At 42.5% G+C, this 18,907-nt stretch overlaps 3 protein-coding genes across 11 annotated transcripts in view; 2 read left to right on the forward strand and 1 right to left on the reverse strand.

Moving 5' to 3' along the window:
* Nucleotides 1–3,746, forward strand: part of LOC128875512 (uncharacterized) — a 39,903-nt gene extending 36,157 nt beyond the window's left edge. Inside the window, exons 6-8 of the mRNA XM_054121145.1 lie at nucleotides 2,516–2,635; nucleotides 2,959–3,210; nucleotides 3,333–3,746. Of these exons, the coding sequence (XP_053977120.1) occupies nucleotides 2,516–2,635; nucleotides 2,959–3,210; nucleotides 3,333–3,685 (725 nt within the window). The 3' untranslated portion in view covers nucleotides 3,686–3,746. The remainder of the gene's footprint in view (nucleotides 1–2,515; nucleotides 2,636–2,958; nucleotides 3,211–3,332) is intronic.
* A 273-nt stretch (nucleotides 3,747–4,019) lies between these two features.
* On the forward strand, nucleotides 4,020–7,418 carry LOC128875034 (protein D2-like). Its single transcript, XM_054120343.1, has 5 exons — nucleotides 4,020–4,176; nucleotides 4,419–4,531; nucleotides 4,596–4,716; nucleotides 5,183–5,396; nucleotides 5,491–7,418. The coding sequence occupies exons 1-5, from the start codon at nucleotides 4,155–4,157 to the stop codon at nucleotides 5,627–5,629; spliced, it is 609 nt and encodes a 202-aa protein (XP_053976318.1). The 5' UTR covers nucleotides 4,020–4,154; the 3' UTR covers nucleotides 5,630–7,418.
* Nucleotides 5,790–17,842, reverse strand: LOC128875029 (alpha-1,6-mannosyl-glycoprotein 2-beta-N-acetylglucosaminyltransferase). 9 transcript variants are annotated; one of them, XM_054120327.1, is made up of 9 exons: nucleotides 17,560–17,842; nucleotides 13,136–14,110; nucleotides 12,272–12,526; nucleotides 12,013–12,196; nucleotides 11,458–11,880; nucleotides 10,408–10,717; nucleotides 9,394–9,672; nucleotides 7,676–7,926; nucleotides 5,790–7,590 (listed from the first exon to the last, which is right to left on the reverse strand). In XM_054120327.1, the coding sequence occupies exons 3-9, from the start codon at nucleotides 12,276–12,278 to the stop codon at nucleotides 7,362–7,364; spliced, it is 1,683 nt and encodes a 560-aa protein (XP_053976302.1). In that variant the 5' UTR covers nucleotides 12,279–12,526; nucleotides 13,136–14,110; nucleotides 17,560–17,842; the 3' UTR covers nucleotides 5,790–7,361. The 9 variants fall into 9 exon arrangements, with proteins under 9 accessions (XP_053976302.1, XP_053976295.1, XP_053976301.1 ...); XM_054120320.1 differs by having other exon boundaries at nucleotides 13,136–15,568; XM_054120326.1 differs by lacking the exon at nucleotides 17,560–17,842 and adding an exon at nucleotides 14,749–15,722.
* Nucleotides 17,843–18,907: the final 1,065 nt, after the last annotated feature.

Raw genomic sequence — 18,907 nt, forward strand, 5'->3', positions numbered from 1 at the left:
AATTAATTCGCAAAATCGTTGCTACCTATAGCTAGCGTATAATTAACTATTGTCCTGTTTAGAAAGTTTACGACCTAGATTAGGCTCACGCTAGTGCATACTGTTACTCGGTACACCGTAGCCTTGTTTCTTTAAATTGAGCATAGTAAGTAAACAATCAACAACACTGTTAATAGGTTTTAGTAGACACTGAAATTGAGGTCTACGGAAAGAGCCTTGAGGATGAATTAATTTTTTAATTTAATCGTAATATGTTGGCGTATATGTATATGGCCAAGAATTAATTTCTTCTTTGAAACAAAATCAAATTCATGCAATAATGCTACGTACTTTCAAAAATTGATTGCGTATGTCCAGTGAGGCAAACGGTAGAAGCTCCAGTCAAAATTTTTGCTTCTACCGCGATTCTTAACTGAAATAATCGACTCAAAATAGTGGCTTCGTGAAAGATCGATTTTCTAGAAAAAATTTCTTTCTAGATCTTCTACATTCGGTGTCGAACATTTCTAGTTGCTCTCTAGCACTCGTGCGTACGTTCTCGTACCTTTGTATTGTAAATAGCTTGTCTGGCACTAGTACGCTTACTCTCTTAGTGAATTAATTCTAGTACAAGGAAACGAAAAGCGCTTATTTTCATCGACGAACGACGCGACGGCATCGTTAAAAGTTGCGCGCGGACGCGATGCGCGAAATGGCATTTAATCTTGTATAAAAGTATCGTCAAATAATTTTCGCTGTTCGCGCGCAACAAACGTAACGGCGATGAATGATCAGACATGAGCAAAATTGTATTCGAATAATAGATGACGAATAAGACGAACGTATGTAGCTATTCATTCGATCTAGCAATTAAACTTTTCTTTTCGTTCCAAGTGAGATAGATTTTCTATGATACAAGTTTTTATTTTTATTCAAAAAGAAAAAATGATTCGAAAATCTTTCGTATATTCGAAATTGTTATCCAGATAAGAATTTTGTTCATCTCTGTGGAGGATGGAGGTGAAGCGAGCACGTATAAGATCGCAAAAGGAGGCCAATCGGTACAAATAGTAATCTACTCTTGGGCAGGCTTCCCATTCTATGCATTGTACAGCCAAACTCTGCAGATTTTTGTGATCTTATCAATGTTTGTGCCCCACTTGCTATGTACGCAAAATCTGCCGCGTGAAATTCCATTATTCGCAACTTCGTCGCCGTTTTCGAGGCACTGCATCGCCAAAGTTTAGCGTGTCTGCGCACACGCGTAGAGAAAATATTTTTGGACAGTTTATATTAAGTAAGACGCGGGGAAATCATTTATAAAGAGAGAATTAAAATTATTTGATATGTGCAAATTTCATCTTATGTATGTCTGTACGAATGAAGGAATGAATGGATAGATGGATGGAGGATTGGATGGATGATGTATCAACGCATACACATATGTATTATAAAAATGATCATTCGTTATATATGTCCTTAGTCTATAATATACTTTTCGTACAGTTGAAACTGATGCGTGTTTATTGTTTTACTTTAAACATAATCCAATTATGTTACCCAAGTTTATCCTCGATTAGTTCCCACTGTAAATGCTAGATAGCGCCATTTGTTTATTTTTTTTAAAAAAGCTATATATCCAATAAAAAATTTGTGGACAAGCATTGTAATACTAAAATATGAATGAGAATCATTTTTTAACCACTGAATTCTTTTTTTTTTTAAATAAACAAATGGGGCCATCTAACATTTAGAGTAGGACAAACTTGAGCGTTTTCCCGATAGAGGCGCTGACCAAACTCCGAAATTAGTTCGGACATTGACCACCAGATGGCGCTTACATCGAAAAAATTAATTTTAATAAACGTTGTTTATTTCGTTTAATAATGATTTTCCGACTATATTAGAGGCATTATGATGTTATAATTCAGCTAGGAAAATATTCCTTGACCTCTACTTCCTTTAATAGCTTCAAATAAACTTGATTCTAAGCCAATATGTACATGAACATTATTTGTCTGTTTTTTCGTGGATAAAACGTATATTGGACCAGTTTATGCCCATCAGATGAAATCTGAAAGTCTAATTAATGAACAATATGCCTGGCATGATGTAAAATTGCGTGTATATATGCAAAAAATTAGATTAAATTCAGTGTTCGCATACAGATAGCCTGCATTCCATCTGGATTTAGTTCGACCCATTGACCGCTAGGTGGCTAGCGTCGCATGCCCTGTTGAGGCGCTATATCACGAGAATAATTTCTATATAATATATATAATATATAGTACCCTAGAATAATAATGTTTGAATGGTATAATAAAAATGTACAACAGAATACTATACAATAGATATAATAACATTATGAATTAAGCATACATACATTATACAATCATAACAGTACATGTAATAAATTTGCTATAACAATACGCAATAGAACAGATATCTCTACTACATACGTTTATAAATTATCATATCCCTTCCAAGAAACAAAAATTAATGACTTTGCATATATGTAAAGACACATTGCGATAAGAATTATATGACCGGCAAACCGGCTTCGTGGTCCACCACTTGCTTTCATTCGCACCATCTTTTGCGCTGTATTCGCCTGCTGGTTCGTGTTCGAGTATGACACAACTTTTATTAAACGCAAGTAATACTAATTAAATAGCTGAATAACGCACCGTGTTACTTACACATATACGATATCGTGCGACATAACATTGTTTCTCAAATTCCTTACGATTTTCTTTTTTCATTCTATGCACTTATCATTCTGGTTCATTCTATATTCAATGTGATTCAATCGTGAGAGGTCATGCGAATGTGGTCGTACCGTTTCTAACAAACGCAATTTGATTATTTGTTTCAAGTGTTGTCTGTTCGCGATAACCTAACTCTTACTTCAATTCATTCGTGATATTGATAAAAAACATTCTATTCATCTGCTAATCACATTTATCAACTCACTTTCAGCTACACTGATTGCAAAGAAACCTCTGTTGGAAATTGGTACACGTCTCTTTTCTTCCATGGCTCAAGCACTACAAACTCACGGCGTTGTGCCAGATGTTATCGACAAAGTACCACAGAATGTGCTTAGCGTATCTTATCCCAATAACCTTTCTGTTGAAATCGGTAAGGTACTGACTCCGACTCAAGTTAAAGACCCACCAACTGTTACTTGGAGCCCTGAGGCCAATGCCTATTATACTCTTTGCATGACTGGTGAGTACCAAGTAGAAATAGAGAATATTAAAGTTAATCTATGTACCATAGACACAACTTACAAGTTGTACAAACATAGTCATTGTCAATAGACCATTTATTATTCAAGATCAATTTTCCAGATCCTGATGCTCCAAGTCGAAAGACTCCAACATTCCGTGAGTGGCATCATTGGCTGGTAGGAAACATTCCTGGCTCTGATGTCTCTAAAGGAGAAGTCCTCTCCGAATATGTTGGTTCAGGTCCTCCCCAAGATACAGGCCTTCATCGTTATGTCTTCTTATTATACAAGCAGCCTGGAAAGCTTACATTCGACGAGACGCGACTGACCAACCGAAGCGGAGATAATCGCGGAAACTTTTCCATAAGAAAATTCGCCGCGAAATATAAGCTTGGCGATCCTATTGCTGGAAACATGTACCAGGCAGAATTTGATGACTACGTTCCTATCCTCTATAAACAATTGGGAGCTTAAGATTGTACCCTTGTAAACTTGAAGATCGAATGTTTTATTAAATTTCTAGTTTATCCAACAATAGCCGTTTCATTTTTTTATGCCCTAATAAACTAGTATAATATGAGATTCTTTGCTTGATCTTTGATATTAGTTTGGTTATCCTGAATATTTGTTATTTTATATATAAATAAATAAATTTAAACGATGATTGTTTATATATTTTATGGCCATTGATGTATTAACAGGTTTGGCAGCTATTTTGCTTTCATTCCTGTTGCTTTCGCGTAGAACGCCGATTATAGCATAACAATTCGATGTCAGAACGTCAGATTAGAAAGGTGAAAGAGGGAGACGCAAATGTTCAGGCTGTTGACGAAAGGAAAAGCTGAGAACTCAACCTGTGACAAGTTGGGTGGGGATAGACCAGGGAATAAAACTGTTCTCCCGAGCCTTTCGAGCAAGAGTTTGTTGCCATAACGAGGCGAAAATGAAGTGTTCGATTATAGTAGGTGCGTGAATGTTTGTCTATCCTCGTATTCGAACTGCGACCACTTTTAACCTTTTAAAGACGGGTATCTTAAGTAGTCCCTATACTCAAACTAATAACAAAGTAATCTATGCAAATTAAATTTTAATTACAATTAGTTTTGTTTATAAGAAAAAATAATGTAATGTTTATTTGTCATGCCCCGTCCTTAAACCAGGATTATTGCCTCGATATTTGACATTATTTGTTGAATTATAATTTCAGGAATTTTTATTTGCGGCATCCACGTTATCGCGGCTGCGGATGTTAAATCGCAATTTGAAACAGCAAGCATCGTCCCTGATATATTAGACGCAGCACCCGTCGAAAAAATAGAGGTAATTATTTCTACGATGTTGATTAATTAGCTTGACGCATCGATGACAAATATTTGCGATTCAGGTCAAGTACGGAGACAAAGTGGTCGACTTTGGAAACGAACTAACGCCAACGGATACGCAGCAGATTCCCGAGATCCATTACAAACACGAAGGTGGAGTCCTTTACACGCTCGTAATGACTGGTAAGCCACAATTTTTTTTCTATATTTGCAATTATCATCAGGATAACAATTTTGCCCATCCCTGGCAGAGTCGCTACGAATCGAAGTCTTCGACTAGACAGTAGGACGCGACCTTAATTTATCTTCGCGTTAATTTACATCGAGACTCGCGCGTTGACTTTCACCGCAGTCGGTTCGAGGAAACCTGTTCCCCGCACGGCCATCTTCGTCGCGGTGCGTGGAGGTCGTTGATTCGTCACCTTTCCATAAATGTTTTTTTTTGTATCACCTTGGTTAAAAATGTCATTGTATAAAATAGAAATAATGAGTTTGGAAAGATGATGCTTTTATTATAAAAAAAGAACGTAATGTCTTCGCCATCATTCCAAAACGACTATTCTTATTTCTGTATCCTGGAGACACTATGGTATAAAAGCGAAATTTATAGCGAATCAGCACCCTTACTAATATGTACCTTTATTTTTAGATCCTGACGCCCCTACAAGGAAAGGGTACAACCGAGAGTTTCGTCATTGGCTGGTAGGAAATATACCAGAAGAGAACGTTGCGAAAGGAGAGGTCCTCGCGGAATACGTGGGACCGGCACCACCGAAGGGATCTGGGAAGCATCGTTATGTCTTCTTGGTGTACAGACAGAATCAAGGGTCCATCACGTTTGACGAGAGAAGACTGAGCAACAGGTGTGTCTTCTCATTGATGCACCTCTTATCGTCATAAATAATCATCATTTCTATATACCTGTATGGATTATAAATTCTGAGAACATATTTTCAGGGACGGTCCTTTGCGAAAGCGGTTCTCCATAAAAAAGTTCGCCGAGAAGTACAACCTTGAGGGACCTATAGCAGGGAACTTTATGAGATCGGAGTACGACGACAACGTGCCCAAGTTCTCGAAGCTTCTAGGGTTCTAAGAACAACAGATCTTGGTTTCCTTTATCGTTATACAGGTGGTGGTACGAACGGTAACATAAACGCGGTCGTTGCACGCGATACGTATAACCATTAACGCACGGTGTATATACAGATCTACAGAATACGGCGGAGCAGGACAATAAATACTTCAAAAATGGATGGATACGAGAAAATCGATCGATTCAGTTTATTTTCGTTGGTGTCGTTATAAATATAAAATGTACCCTATGTAGATTTCGAAAGCGACTCGTGGATGGCTTTGGTGGTTCGCGAGTCGTTTCTTCGTCCGAATCGTCACGAAGCGATCAGATTCGTTGAAAGATCGAATCTCCGATGTACACTGGATCAAGAAAGCTTTTTATCGTTTACAAAAATACTTTGTTGACCCACTGTATCTCTTGGTACGCGTGTTAGGTGCGACGACTAGAATACGATACGATATGCTAACAAGGATCCTCCGCGACGATCGCGACACCCTAACCCGTCGGTTACACTCGCGAAATCGAAATCGAGTCGTCGCCGTGCGAATCGTTCGATAACCTTAGCACTACGACGACGGCAAATACCAACGAGGAAACTATTAGTACCAAGTAAGTACTAAGAATGGTCGATGAGGTTCTGCACAGTAATAGCGATAACTATTCTTTTCTTTCTTTCGTATATTTTATATTTGTATATGAATACAAGTTTCTATCATAATTATGTTTGTTTTCTATTTTCGTTAATTTTCAATTCGTGATATGACTAAAATGTCTATTCTATAAATGGGAATAAAATGAAGGAATTTAAGACTTTTAATATTTAATCATATACATATAGTAGGCTTGAATTTGTACCAGACAAGTATTGTTGGCACATGGTGAGACAAGCACCTCACCAAATACACTCCTTTTAATTCCTTTACCTGGATCATAAGAAGAGTATGTAAGACATACTTTAATAAATATCGATCCATAAGTCAGATCTAGGGGAAAGGGATGTAGTGTCGATGTGTGTAAAATATAGCAGGTATTCAATGAAATAAAAGAAATTCTGGAATATACTTTTCATTGACATAAATACAAAATTTTAATCGAACGTCCAGGACCTACAATTAGTAACATCACAAAAATCAAATCACAGATTAAAGTAGATAACCACGTACGTTGCAAGTAGTTTTGCAATTAAAGGAGTACACTCGACGAGTGAAACATGAGAGTATGTCGCTTCGCTATCACAAGAAGAGTACAGCTGGTAACCCTACTCTTAGCTGAAAACTTGTTACTTCACTGTTGCAGATGACTAGACCACCAAAACTTTAACATTAACTATCTCGCAAACTATTAATCGTATTACCACAATCACTGGCTTCCGTACTCGAAGCTCTATCACTGTGCAAAACCTCATCGACCAGCCCGACTCTGCACCTAGGGTCTCCTTATAAGATGCTAAGGATATCGTGCGACACGACAAGCGGCAAAGGACAAACGATACTGTCGGTGAAATTAGACGACGTTCGCGCGCGATCGAGAAAATTCGTTTCGATCGACGCGACTGGTAGAGTTTTTCACCGACGCTAAGGAACTTGTTAAAGGAGAGTCTCTCTGTAGAGACACGAAACAAGACGCGAGACGACGCGTGGCGAGGCGAGGCGAGGCTAGGTTAGACGTAGCGTAGCATGGCATGGCGCGAGGCTTTTTCATGGTTGGGAATCTCGAGAACGACACAGGATCCCCGTGGCTCGTTCGTGATTCAAGGTAAAACCAGGTCTGGAAAAACGGTAATGTTCCAACAGAGTCGATGATCTCGTACGTCGCCCCATCCACCGTTGCCCTTCCTGAGTTTCGTTTTTTTTGCAGTACCAGCCACGGTGAGCGTCAACCGATTAGGAAACAGATGATCCTGGGCGGCCTTCAGCACGTTCTGAACCTTCGCTATCGTGGCAGTCGATTCACAGTTGTTCTTCTTGTGGTGAACGCCGCTGGAATTATTTGTATTATTTCGGATCGCTTCGCTCTTATCATAGATACAAATGTATCGATGTCAATGTACCGTTTCTGTCTTACCATTCTCCAATGTGGAACACCCTGGGCGCCCTCATCATCATCGTGACCAGGCCAGATTCGGTTCGCGGTGCAACTCCAGCACCTTTGCTAGGAGGCACGCAGCTTTGAGCTATGTGTTGAAGGCTCCAATCCCAATTGTAATCGTCGTACGAGCAGAACTGCGAGGCGCATTTTCGTAATTTGTTCCACGTGACGCGATTGAACGCCATTCCCATGTTGTGTTTGCTGGAGATCCAAGGGATTACCTCGGCCTGTCGGACGAAGTGATAGTCAGTTTTTTTTTTTTATCATGCTTGGAGAATCTTGACGAGAGGGTAGTTAGGGAAAATGTTCGCAGAGTGATCGATGCGTATCCTAATCACGATCGCGATCGCGGCGATTGGTCGGGCAGTTGTGGAGTCGAATTCCAAATATTTGGAAATGTTTGCGAAAAGATGTCGAGGGATGACGGAGGTCGACGAAATCGACGGTAAAACATATTAATATCTCAGTGGATCTCAGTAAGTTGATCACTTGTAAAGCACGTAGAATCTATAACCAGCTTTAGATCGTGGCTAGATAATTGTTTTGTGTTTAGATAAAAGCTGTTAGCTAATGGTGCCATGCTAGGTATCAATGGCAACTAAAAAGAATGCTTCCGAGGGGTACATTCGGTTTAAATGAGTCTAGGCATACTACCATAGAACATTAAGGGCATTTTTATCACAGATTATAAAATGCAGAATGATATTTGACTTTTGAAGTTTCAGCATGGTTTTATCAGCATGTATTGGATTAATGTTGACTGTGTCAATGTTTGTTAGCTTGAGAATGACTACTCTTTTTCCTGATATCGATATCCTCTCATTTCAATACAGAATCAGAGTCAGGGAATGGATACCATTCGCCCTACTTTTCTTAACTCTTATCAATGCAGGCTTCTCGACCTCGTTACTTGATCTGTAACCCCTTGTATGGCTACATCTAACTACACTACATATTATTTCTTGTTTTCAGACCTCACGCATTGATACTATGTTATTTAATCTATTTATAAATGATATATACAAGCATATGCATCAATAGGAATTTCTTTTAGATATAGATAATTTCAATTTTTTCAAATGATTTCCCCAGAAAATGACATTATTATTAGAGTTCGGTTAGATCTCGATGACCTGGTGAATCAGTGTAATAGGAGTGAAATGAATAACAGGGAGATATAAAAAAAGAAAAAGAAATTGACCCTTGTATCAGAGCTTTGCACCTCTGCCTACAAAAACCTACTTGCATCGGATTATGCCCTTCTTGAGACCATGAAAGCAAGATTCATTGGAATCATTTGTGTCTAACACAAAAAGTAAACGAGTATTCGGGTGGCTTGTCTCAAGTGCCTCACCCTATCTAAGTGGAGCAACTCTTGTATCATTGACATCTGAGAAGAATGAGTCTGAGAGGTACACTCGATTCAAATGGTTTTGTTCACACTACCTAGATACAGAAGCTTTTGTGCATCTGTTCCACAGAGGATGGATAATGTAACGAGACCAAAGGGATATCCGAGGAGTCGTCAATCTCGCCTGTAGTATGACTGGAATCGCTTGATCCAAGTGTGCCTCTCCAAGGTATTCATCTTAGTTGCCAACGGTGGCAAAAATAAATAAAGAAAGAAAGAATATGGGAAAGAAAGAAGACTGGGGGCTCCCCCGACATTCGAAATCGTCGAAAGATTCGGCAACCTTTTGGTAATGACTGTAGAGACCGGGCAGGAGCTGGAAAGCCCATGCGGGAGCTGGTTGCGCCGTCAGCGCGTTCCGACTGGCGGAATTGGCGCCACCGGTGCCGCTACCGATCACACTGGAGTTTCCGGTGCTGCTCGTGCCGGTGGCGACGCTGCTGCTCGGTAATGCCCCGCTGCCGATGCCCTCGGCCCTTGCAGCCTGCTGCCCCGCCGATGTTTCCCGCCTCTTTAATCCGCGCAGGAGCTCCTTTTGCAGGGCGCTGGTGACGCCAAGGAACTAATGGACGGGGCGTGCGTGAAACATCGACACACAGATATTCACACTGAGATGGAGCCACTTTAACGGACGTTACGCAACCAATCGTCGACAAATTCGCACGCGCTCGCGTATACGCGGTATGATTACCCTACTACCCTATCACAGGATGAACCAGCTGGCCCGGCTAGCCACAGGCCTCATACTTCCAGGGGCCTCATATTTACACGAAGAAGGCGGTTAAGAGATTTTCATTGTCGCAATTAGTTCTCTGGTGTCTTTAACACTAAATCTACCATGACTGGTCAAATGACCGTTTTCCAACTTTGTTATATACATCACTAGTATAGTTCTGTACGAATAAATGTCGGTAGGTTTAGTGTCGATAAGGTTACTATTCCATATTTTTCTTTGTACCAAAAATCTGACGCAGGGGCCCCTGAGTGCTAAGAGGTTCTGGTGCCCTCACCATTGATAAACCCTTTTCAACCCCTTTACCTACAGCTACAACCGTCGATGAATGATATACACACGCTCGAGCCGTCGTATAGTCGACGCAACATAATCTTTCGAGACGAAACCGCGAAACAACGTGGGAGAAAACGACGACGAACAATCATGGAAAAATACAGCGCGTGGTGGGATCGATTGATCGCGATCGACACGTGATGTTTGCCGGAGGGGACGAGGCGTGGAATCTCGCGATTCAGTTACGGCCTCGTGATCGTGAACCGAGCGACGACGATCGATTCTCACCTTTCGATTAAAGTCGGCGAAGTAATTGTACGTCTTGAGGTAAGTGCCCAAGGACAGCACGTTGCATCGCTCGCAGCTATGTTTGCAGGTCCGTTCCATCAGTCTGAGAACGTGTAAAAAGTCTTCGGCAACGTAATGATCCTCCTCGAGGAAGAGCACCATGCCTGTGTGGTTCCTCATGATCGACAACTGATCAAACACACGGTTGGCCTTCCACCACCAGTGGTGCTTCGTCTGCGTGAACTTGGCCTCTCTGTAGTGACCGTAGAGATCGGGATGTTTGGCGTTGATGCATCCCAGGTTCAATGCTCTGCGAAGAACGTGTGATTAACTGTTTCGTTGCTATCGTATGCAGCACGCGCGTAAGACTAGGCGTCTCATAGGCTGAGATTGAAGTACGTTGCAGACCATATAAAATTAGATAAGTCTAAATAATGGTGGTTCAAGAAATACGAGTTCTCAAAGTTTAGAATCGTCGCACCACTGATAGGTCTGGAGTTAAAAATTCGGTGGGAAGTTTAAACGTTATTGACAAAGAAATTTGTTACAGTAATAGTGAATCTTATTTCTTTATGGTGATCAACAATTCAAATATTGTAACATTATAAGGTTGTATAAGTTGGACGCCACTGATGGAACAGTGTATCGAAGGTTTATTGTTGCCGTATGTTCACGTGTGGTAGATATGCGATAATTGTATTCTGCGTGCGGCATTATTATCACTAATTATTATGTATGACATTCAGACAGGTTGTCAACTGTCCTTCATTCGCTGAAAGTGCATAAAACTTTTTGCACACGTTTAGTACGACGTTGGGTAAATACTAGAAGGGAGAGAAAGAACGAGTTGCAAGATTAGCATTATAAGAGAAGAAAATTACGGGAACAGCTTCTTGAGGTTAGCTTTACAAACAGCTGCAGCTCGCCTTTATTGCACGCTTTGTTTCGTCATCTCTTGCACTAAACGAACGTTTTACACGCGCAACACCATCATCTTTGAGCAACGAATGAGTGCGAGAAGCCCAGAAAAGAAAAATAAAGATTACTCACTGTTCCTTGCGAATATTTCGCGGACAATCATTGGGATCCTCCCCTGGAAAGGTCCTAGGATGCGTCTGGATGCTGTGGGGGTAGAAGATTTGCATGACGCGACAAAAGTCGACGCTCTGCACGAGATAATTGATGTCTGGGTGCCATACGTCGTGGCTGAAGACAAGAAGGGTTTGCTCGATGCCTTTTGCCTGGGCCAAGGACACGATCAGGTGTCTGAGGTACGTGAGACGAGTGTGCACCTGGACCACTATCACGGGGGCGTCCGGCGCCAGCGGACCAAACGCCTCCTCGTTGTACACCCTCTGCTCTGCATTTGACTTTTGTATGTTGCGTCGTATCTCTGCGATTTCCAGCTCGGTTAGCACTTCGGAAGTTGAGTTCGGGGACGTAGAACTGCCATTTCGACGGTCCTTGAGGAACCTGCAGAGGAAGGTGGGGTTCCTTAATAGAGTTGTTGTAATAAATATGTAAGATATAACGGGGTTGTTATATGTTATCGCGCCAAGTTTGAACAGCGAATTTAAATTCCATCTAGATTTCCGGTGTACTTGCCTATGCAATTCTTGGGGCACGAGGGCGAACAGGGTTTCGTTCGAGGATGATTGGGCAGCGGAGTCTCGACCAGTCAGGCTGATCACGTTCAGCTGCAGCCAAAGAAATGTCGCCAGGAAGACGAGAACGATTGTTCTCCGAAAAGTTCCACGGACCGATCTTACCGCTCCCAGTAGCGCAACTCCTGTTAAAACAATGGATTTACAGGATAAAAACAGCACATTAATTGGAAGCATTGCTCTATCCTTTATGGTCTCACCTCTCATTCTGACATTCCTACGCGACCGTTCTGAAACAAGTTTGACGCAGCGTTAAGTTGCTTCACTTTCGCCAGTTCATTTACTGGGGAGCTGTGGTTTACGCGAATCCGTAGCCGGTGAAACTGTTGGTCGACGACGTTTTCGGCGCCCATCGTTTATCGCTTGGCGCGTCGAGTCTTATCGAAGGGAAGGCGGGTCGTCTTACCTCGTATCGGTGATACCACGCGACGGATGGTCCTTCATTTCGCTGAAATCTGTGAACAGAAGCACGACAAGTTAACGAAGTCGTCGCAGAATATCGAATAAAAATTACCACACGCTTCCGCAATGTTTTCCTCAACCAGTTTCTCTCCCCGTTATTAATAATAATAGTTCCGCAGGGGTAGAACAACTGTTGTTCGAGACATATGGAAAATAACACTCTCCCACTGACTCCCACCGTTGCATCTGTTTTCTGTATGCACGCGAACATCTGCAGGCTGGTTATAACGAGCGCCAAGGGACTGATAAAATTTCAACGTCATAACCACTGCTCGCTGCATCGGTGATTTGTTAAATCTACCTCCCACCTTTTTTTTAATGCCCCGATAAAAAGGCGGATTCAACGAAGAAGAGATATATTAGTTGATACGAAAAAGAATATCTGCTTAACAAATTATAGAAAATTAAAGCTCGGCAGATCGTTACGTCAGCCACGCGTGGGTGGTATGATCACTATAAAATTAAATCAGGTAATTCTCGCAATTGTATGCTAATTAAGAAATTAGTAGACCAACAAATAAAATCTTTGTTACGTTCAAAATTTCGCTACTAGTCTGTCATCCGAGATCCAACGTATAAAAGGAACGATGAGATGAACGAACATGATCTCTGCCGAGTCCTTGCTCCTCATCCCTCGTTGGCCATTCGTTTCTCGAGTCTTTCCACCCTCTTCCGGTTCGCGGAGTTCACAGAGATCGTCCGCGTCCAGAGTAACGTGCATCCGTTCCTTGGTAGCTACTTTCCACGGGTTTTTCCTCTTTCATCGCGTTGTGCGATGAACACGTTGCCTCGGTGTTGAACTTATTTTTAGTACGGCACGCGGACTAGTAGGAAGTCGGAAGAGGGGGGTAACGAAGGCGTCCGAGGAGGAGGAAGAGACGGACTGTTCGCGATGTCGTTGAGCGATGCCGAATCGAAACTGTACGAAAAGCCACGACGAAAGTCCAATGGTCGATGTGATTGACCTTAATCGGCGATCGTTGTCGCAATCACTGCGTCGTTCCTGCCCATCGATCGGGGTGATAGGTCGAACCGGATGGCGAGACCAGTCGTAGAAACATGGACGTTCCGAGGGGTATTGTTGGAAGAAACGGTTTTATTTTTACATCTGATTTATCTGACAAGGAAACACCGAACCCTCGGAATGTATATAATTTTGGGGAAATTTTGCACGAGTTTTCCCATTGGTCCACTTTCAAAATCACACTGGATTTTGTCGATACTACTTCTTAGCTTTAGGGTAAAATTATCCCTTATACGAAAGTTTATACACAAGTTTTATTTGTGTCTGTTTTTGGAAGTCTGTAGATTGGTAGGAAAGAAGTTATGAAAATTTGTGTTTCTTATTATAACGAAATACATATATTCTCTTATATGTTCTTAAGTTGCATCAATAAACGGTACTGCAAGGCTTCATTAGAATTCCCATTCATAAGTTAACCGTGTTCGCTCGAACCTCTTTAAATCGTCGAGTTTATGCAAGGCATCGTGTGTCCTGTCCAACCATTCTACTCCCATTGCTATTTTACCAGGAGCCTAAAATACACCAATCGCGAGGATACGATCTCAAAACGACCCTGAAACGAAAATTTACATTGGCTGAACGTAAGATTATAAACAGGCATTGCGAACAGTCTTGGCATCCGTTCAAAACGTTACATTCCGATAACGCAAACTTTACAATTCCAGGTCATTCGAAGGTCGGCTTTTTATTTTATTTTATTTTATACAACAAATTTATTTTATCCGAGCACTCGCTAAATGGCGGACTTAACAATCACAGCATAATTGTAATGTTATCAGCCGAATATTCCGATAAACCACTGGTGCGACACGAAGCACAGCAGTGACATACATACGTACAGTTTACATTCGTTCCTTTTCGTGTTTTGGAACTGGGCCACCCCCAACACACCAAGAAACATAAAAACTCGAGCGGGAGGGTTGCATATTTTTGCTTTCACTTTACTGCATTTAGTAAGCAGGCGAAGCGATGGTATTCCTATATAACATAGTCACGTGATACACACACAAAAAAAAAAAAGAAATATTTTGGACACAGAGCGAGAGTGTCTACATAAACTAGTATGTCAGCAACGTCAACCCTCGATACATTCATCCTTACTAAAAATTATCATCGTCCTCTAACATAGGCAGTAATACATAGAAAAAGTCTCGTGTAAATAACTCGACTCGCACTGATGGAAACTATTACCGTAAAAAGAGGGCATTTTTCCAACCTTCCGCCCTCCCCCTGCCTCGTGTACGTCGTTAGAAATGCAGCGTGGTCCGCGTTTATCCAACTGATGGGGCAGCGAACGCGTCAAGGTGAGCGGAATTTCGTTTTCCGCGCGAGCACAACAACTGTTCGTCGAACGTCCCGCCGCGGCAGTTCGTATCGCGAACTCTCGGTAAGCAGGCTGGACAGACTTCGGTGGACCGATCGACGCAGAACCCGCGACGACGTTCCGCACGTAGAATCCCCCGCGGAACGTAAGCCGTGTCGATGGAAGGGGTAGCGGCGACGCTGCCGGCGTAGGATGACGAATCGGAGAAGAGAAGAGAAGAGGCGGCATCGATGAGAAGGTCTCTCGGGATCGCGGAGTGGTTTTCCGTAGACGAGCATCGAGTGGCTCGATATACCATTTTGCTCCGGTGCCTGTGCAATGTAGGTCAGCTGACTTGGCTGGTTGACGCGAAACAATGCGGATATCCGTGAGCAAGCTAACCGCGATATCCTCGCCACGAGCAAGGGAACAGGGACGCGAGGAGAAGAGGGAACCTACTCGAGAGCACAAGGAGCCTCGCGAGCAACGATAAAACTCTTTCTAACCTTCCCCCTTTTTTCCCTTCTCTCTCGCGTTCCTTCTATGTACCCTCTCCCTTGGTCTTCGTCGGTAACACTCTTCTCTCGGGTCTCCGAAAAAGAGCAACTCGGGACCATCTCGCACTCGACATCTCGGTGTTTCCACGTGCAGTGGTCAGTGGCGCTGGTTCCTTTGCGTAACAGTGTCTACTCGACTGTCGCCATTTTCCTAGCGTCGGAAAAATACGATAAAACCTCGAGACTCTACCGCACTGATTTAAGATCGCGGATTACATACGTAGCTTACGGCTAACTCAATAACTACCTATTATTGAATCATCACGTTTCTGCACTTAGAGCATAGATAACGAAATGCTAAACGTGCGCAGAGCGTGTACACTTACGTCGAATAGTCGCGTTATTGTATTAATCTATGAAATAAATTTTCATACGCTTCGCATACGCTACGTCCGGAAAAGTAAACGCTACGCGATTCGATCGTATCGTAACCGTAAAATTCCAGCGCGACTCGCGTGTCGCGTTCCTTCTACTATGTTTCTTCGTGCTCTTTATCTACGCTCCGTCGGTCACTCCATTTCCTTTCCGTCGTTCTTTCATGGCGATTTAGACGAGCAACCATCAACCTTACTTTGCACGTTCGCGACCTAACTGTAAAATTCCAGCACGACACGCGAGTGCGGTAATCAACCGCGAACTATATCGCTAACCAACGTCTACGAAGAACGTTACGTATCGTATAACGACTAATCGCTTAACGCGCAAATGCAAACGACACGCGTGGTCGCTTTCAAGGTAAAGTCGGAAAATCGGTGCCGTCTTGCGGTTTCGCGAATGCGACGATTTTTTTTACTCGCCGTAGGAACGCAGAGGGCCGGAGGGGATGGAGGGGCGTGATAAGGAGGGCAAAGGTACGGAGCAGAGCTACATGGAGGGTTGGTGCAAAGTAAAATGTTGGGTTAGGAGGTCGAATGGTCGCTCTTTTTAGGAAAGAATCGACTAAGATACGCTAACATTATTTGTTAATTTTGTCCTTAATACCGCGAGCGAATTATCGTTCCAGTTACGGGGTGATCTAGCAGTGAGCAGTGCATCTAAAACTGGAAATAGAATTTTTAGTAGACTTTAGCGATTTAATATTTTAATCGAAGTTTCCTTTGTTCGATATGGATCTCGTAATCGCGCGTCCGTGTCTCGCGTCCCTCCTATTTGTAGTTTCCCTTAGTTTCACAACAATATTCTCTTCGGAAGTACGTAGCCGTGTTTTGATTGAATGTAAATTATTTTTTTTATAAACAACTTAATGCTCATTTTTAGGGCAAAAAGTCGATTCATTGCTTAAAAAGTGCGCCACTTCCACAAAAATTGATTAAGAAGAAAAACCCTACGTACTTCCAAAGCCGATTGTATATAGATTATAAATTTTCTTTAGTTTTTGTTCCATGACTCATAGATGTCGAGAAATCCGTCCTCTCGTGGCGGTGTTTTCAAAAAAGCTGTTTTCGACGACGGGCTTTGTCGCCACCATTTTGTATGAAAACGACAATAAAAAAAAATTGTTTTTCGTTCTTCAATACGTGTTAAATAAACCCTTCGAAAAGAAATTCTATTCCATTTGTCAAAGTCCCAAAATAAATTGTCGAATTTAGGTCCTTTTTTCTGCCTCTAGAGTGGTTTTGCCCCTTAATACTAATGCAATATACGTCATGTAGTAATTTATAGAATTGAAATTGTAATTTTCACTGGACACGGAACAATGTCTGTATTTCATTCGGTATTTGGAATTTGTGTCAGGATAAGATTTAGCCGCGCATCCGTGCAGCGTCAACGAAAGTGGATACGCGCAAAATACTCGTCCACGTCGAACAATGAATAAAAGATAAACTGTTTATTCTACTACTCGTTGAATAATGATCGCAACTTGAATTGCGGTACGCGGCGTTTCCCTAGGAACAATGAACGATATGTACGATCGAAGGTCGTGAATAAATCGGTGCACGTTGGTTGACCCGTTGCGTATTATTGGAGCAGAGTTTTGCCCATTTCCTACCGAAAGAAAGCGGGGAATGGTAGAGAGAGTCGACGGGGATGACGGTGGGATATCGATCCGGGGCGCGAACTCGAGGCAGGGTTCCTGGGTGTCACGAGGCGAATCGCTTTCGTTCAGGTGAAATGGGACGTGCGTGTGACGCGTTTACTTACGCAGGTCCACCGTCCGGATGTCCCGATGGAATCGGCGAATCCGCGGTCGCGAAACGTCTTTCGGCTCGACTGATCACGTATCGGCGAGCGTGTCATGGTAGATCGCGAACACTGCGGAGCGGGAGAAGCGACGAGTCATCGCTGGCCTCTCGTATTTTCTTCCGTCGGTGCGTCGAGTGATTTCTGTCTTGAATTGCTCACACGCTCGCACTACTTTACGACGAAACTGCGATCGAGGCGCGTTCTTCGAATCCGTAACCGAGCGCGTACCAAGACCCCACCCACCCTCCGCTAGGTATCGCGTTTTCACGCACCCACGTAACCACGATGCACGTTGCACACCCCACGCGTTCACGGGGGTGCGATTTCCATTCGGGACGATCGATCTCTCCTGTCCTGCCATCCCTCGGAGACTGGCGTCGTTATGGTCGCGCCTCAGCCGGCGCGTCGATAATTCGTCGGTCGATAAGTACTGTTGGGTCGAGAAAACGATATTGCCAGTTAATAGCATCTAAGTTTAATTTACTTTGCAGCTTTGCTTGCATGTAATTTTAATTTAGTAACGTGATACGGTTCTTAGTTGAAGGAGCGGGTCGAGTTACCTTCGATACCTCGAGTTTGCTCGCCAGAGGGAAGTAGTAGTTCCAACTAGTCAGCCAGGGTCCTGGAGGGATCACTCTACTTCGAATCTTATCCTCAGTCTGAGCATAGAAACAGATGCAGGTGTTATGCGAACAGGAGAAGTCGTTACATAGAGGTGGCCGTCCTGAGTCAGACCGATATGCCTGAACACATAATTTCTTTAAATTACCAATAATATTTCTGTTTATTAATCACTAGTTTATAGTATTCGTGGCTTTTAGAATCACTACTTTAATCGCAAATGTAACCTTTCTTACCAATTTCCTTTTTCTTTGAATAATAACTCGATAACTTCAAGTGGCGTTCGATCAACACGGTTCGATCTTCTCTTTTGTTGGTCCATTGATATTCCTCGACGAAAGCAAATCACCCTGCTCTGAAAAGAACGATTTCTAATTAAGTATAACAGAATACGATTATAAAATGGTAAATAATATTAGCGCGATAGATCCCGTCTTGTCGAAATTGCAAGGAGAAAAAGGCGAGTGGACCGAAGGGGTTGGAAGAGGTTAACCGACGCGAAGTTAACTCGTGCGGGGAATACGGGAAAGGAAGTCGAGTGGCGTAGAAAAAGGATTTCGATGTAATTCACCGCTCCAGATGGACATCGATTTTCTCTCTCGCGCTCGTTCCATTTTCCTTTCTGGTCTCGAGACCAAAAGACGAATTTTTGACGAGGAGTGAAAATATTTTGATGGGTGCGCGA

This window comes from Hylaeus volcanicus, chromosome 4 (genome assembly GCF_026283585.1).
Source record: "Hylaeus volcanicus isolate JK05 chromosome 4, UHH_iyHylVolc1.0_haploid, whole genome shotgun sequence".
Taxonomy (NCBI): Eukaryota; Metazoa; Arthropoda; class Insecta; order Hymenoptera; family Colletidae; genus Hylaeus; species Hylaeus volcanicus.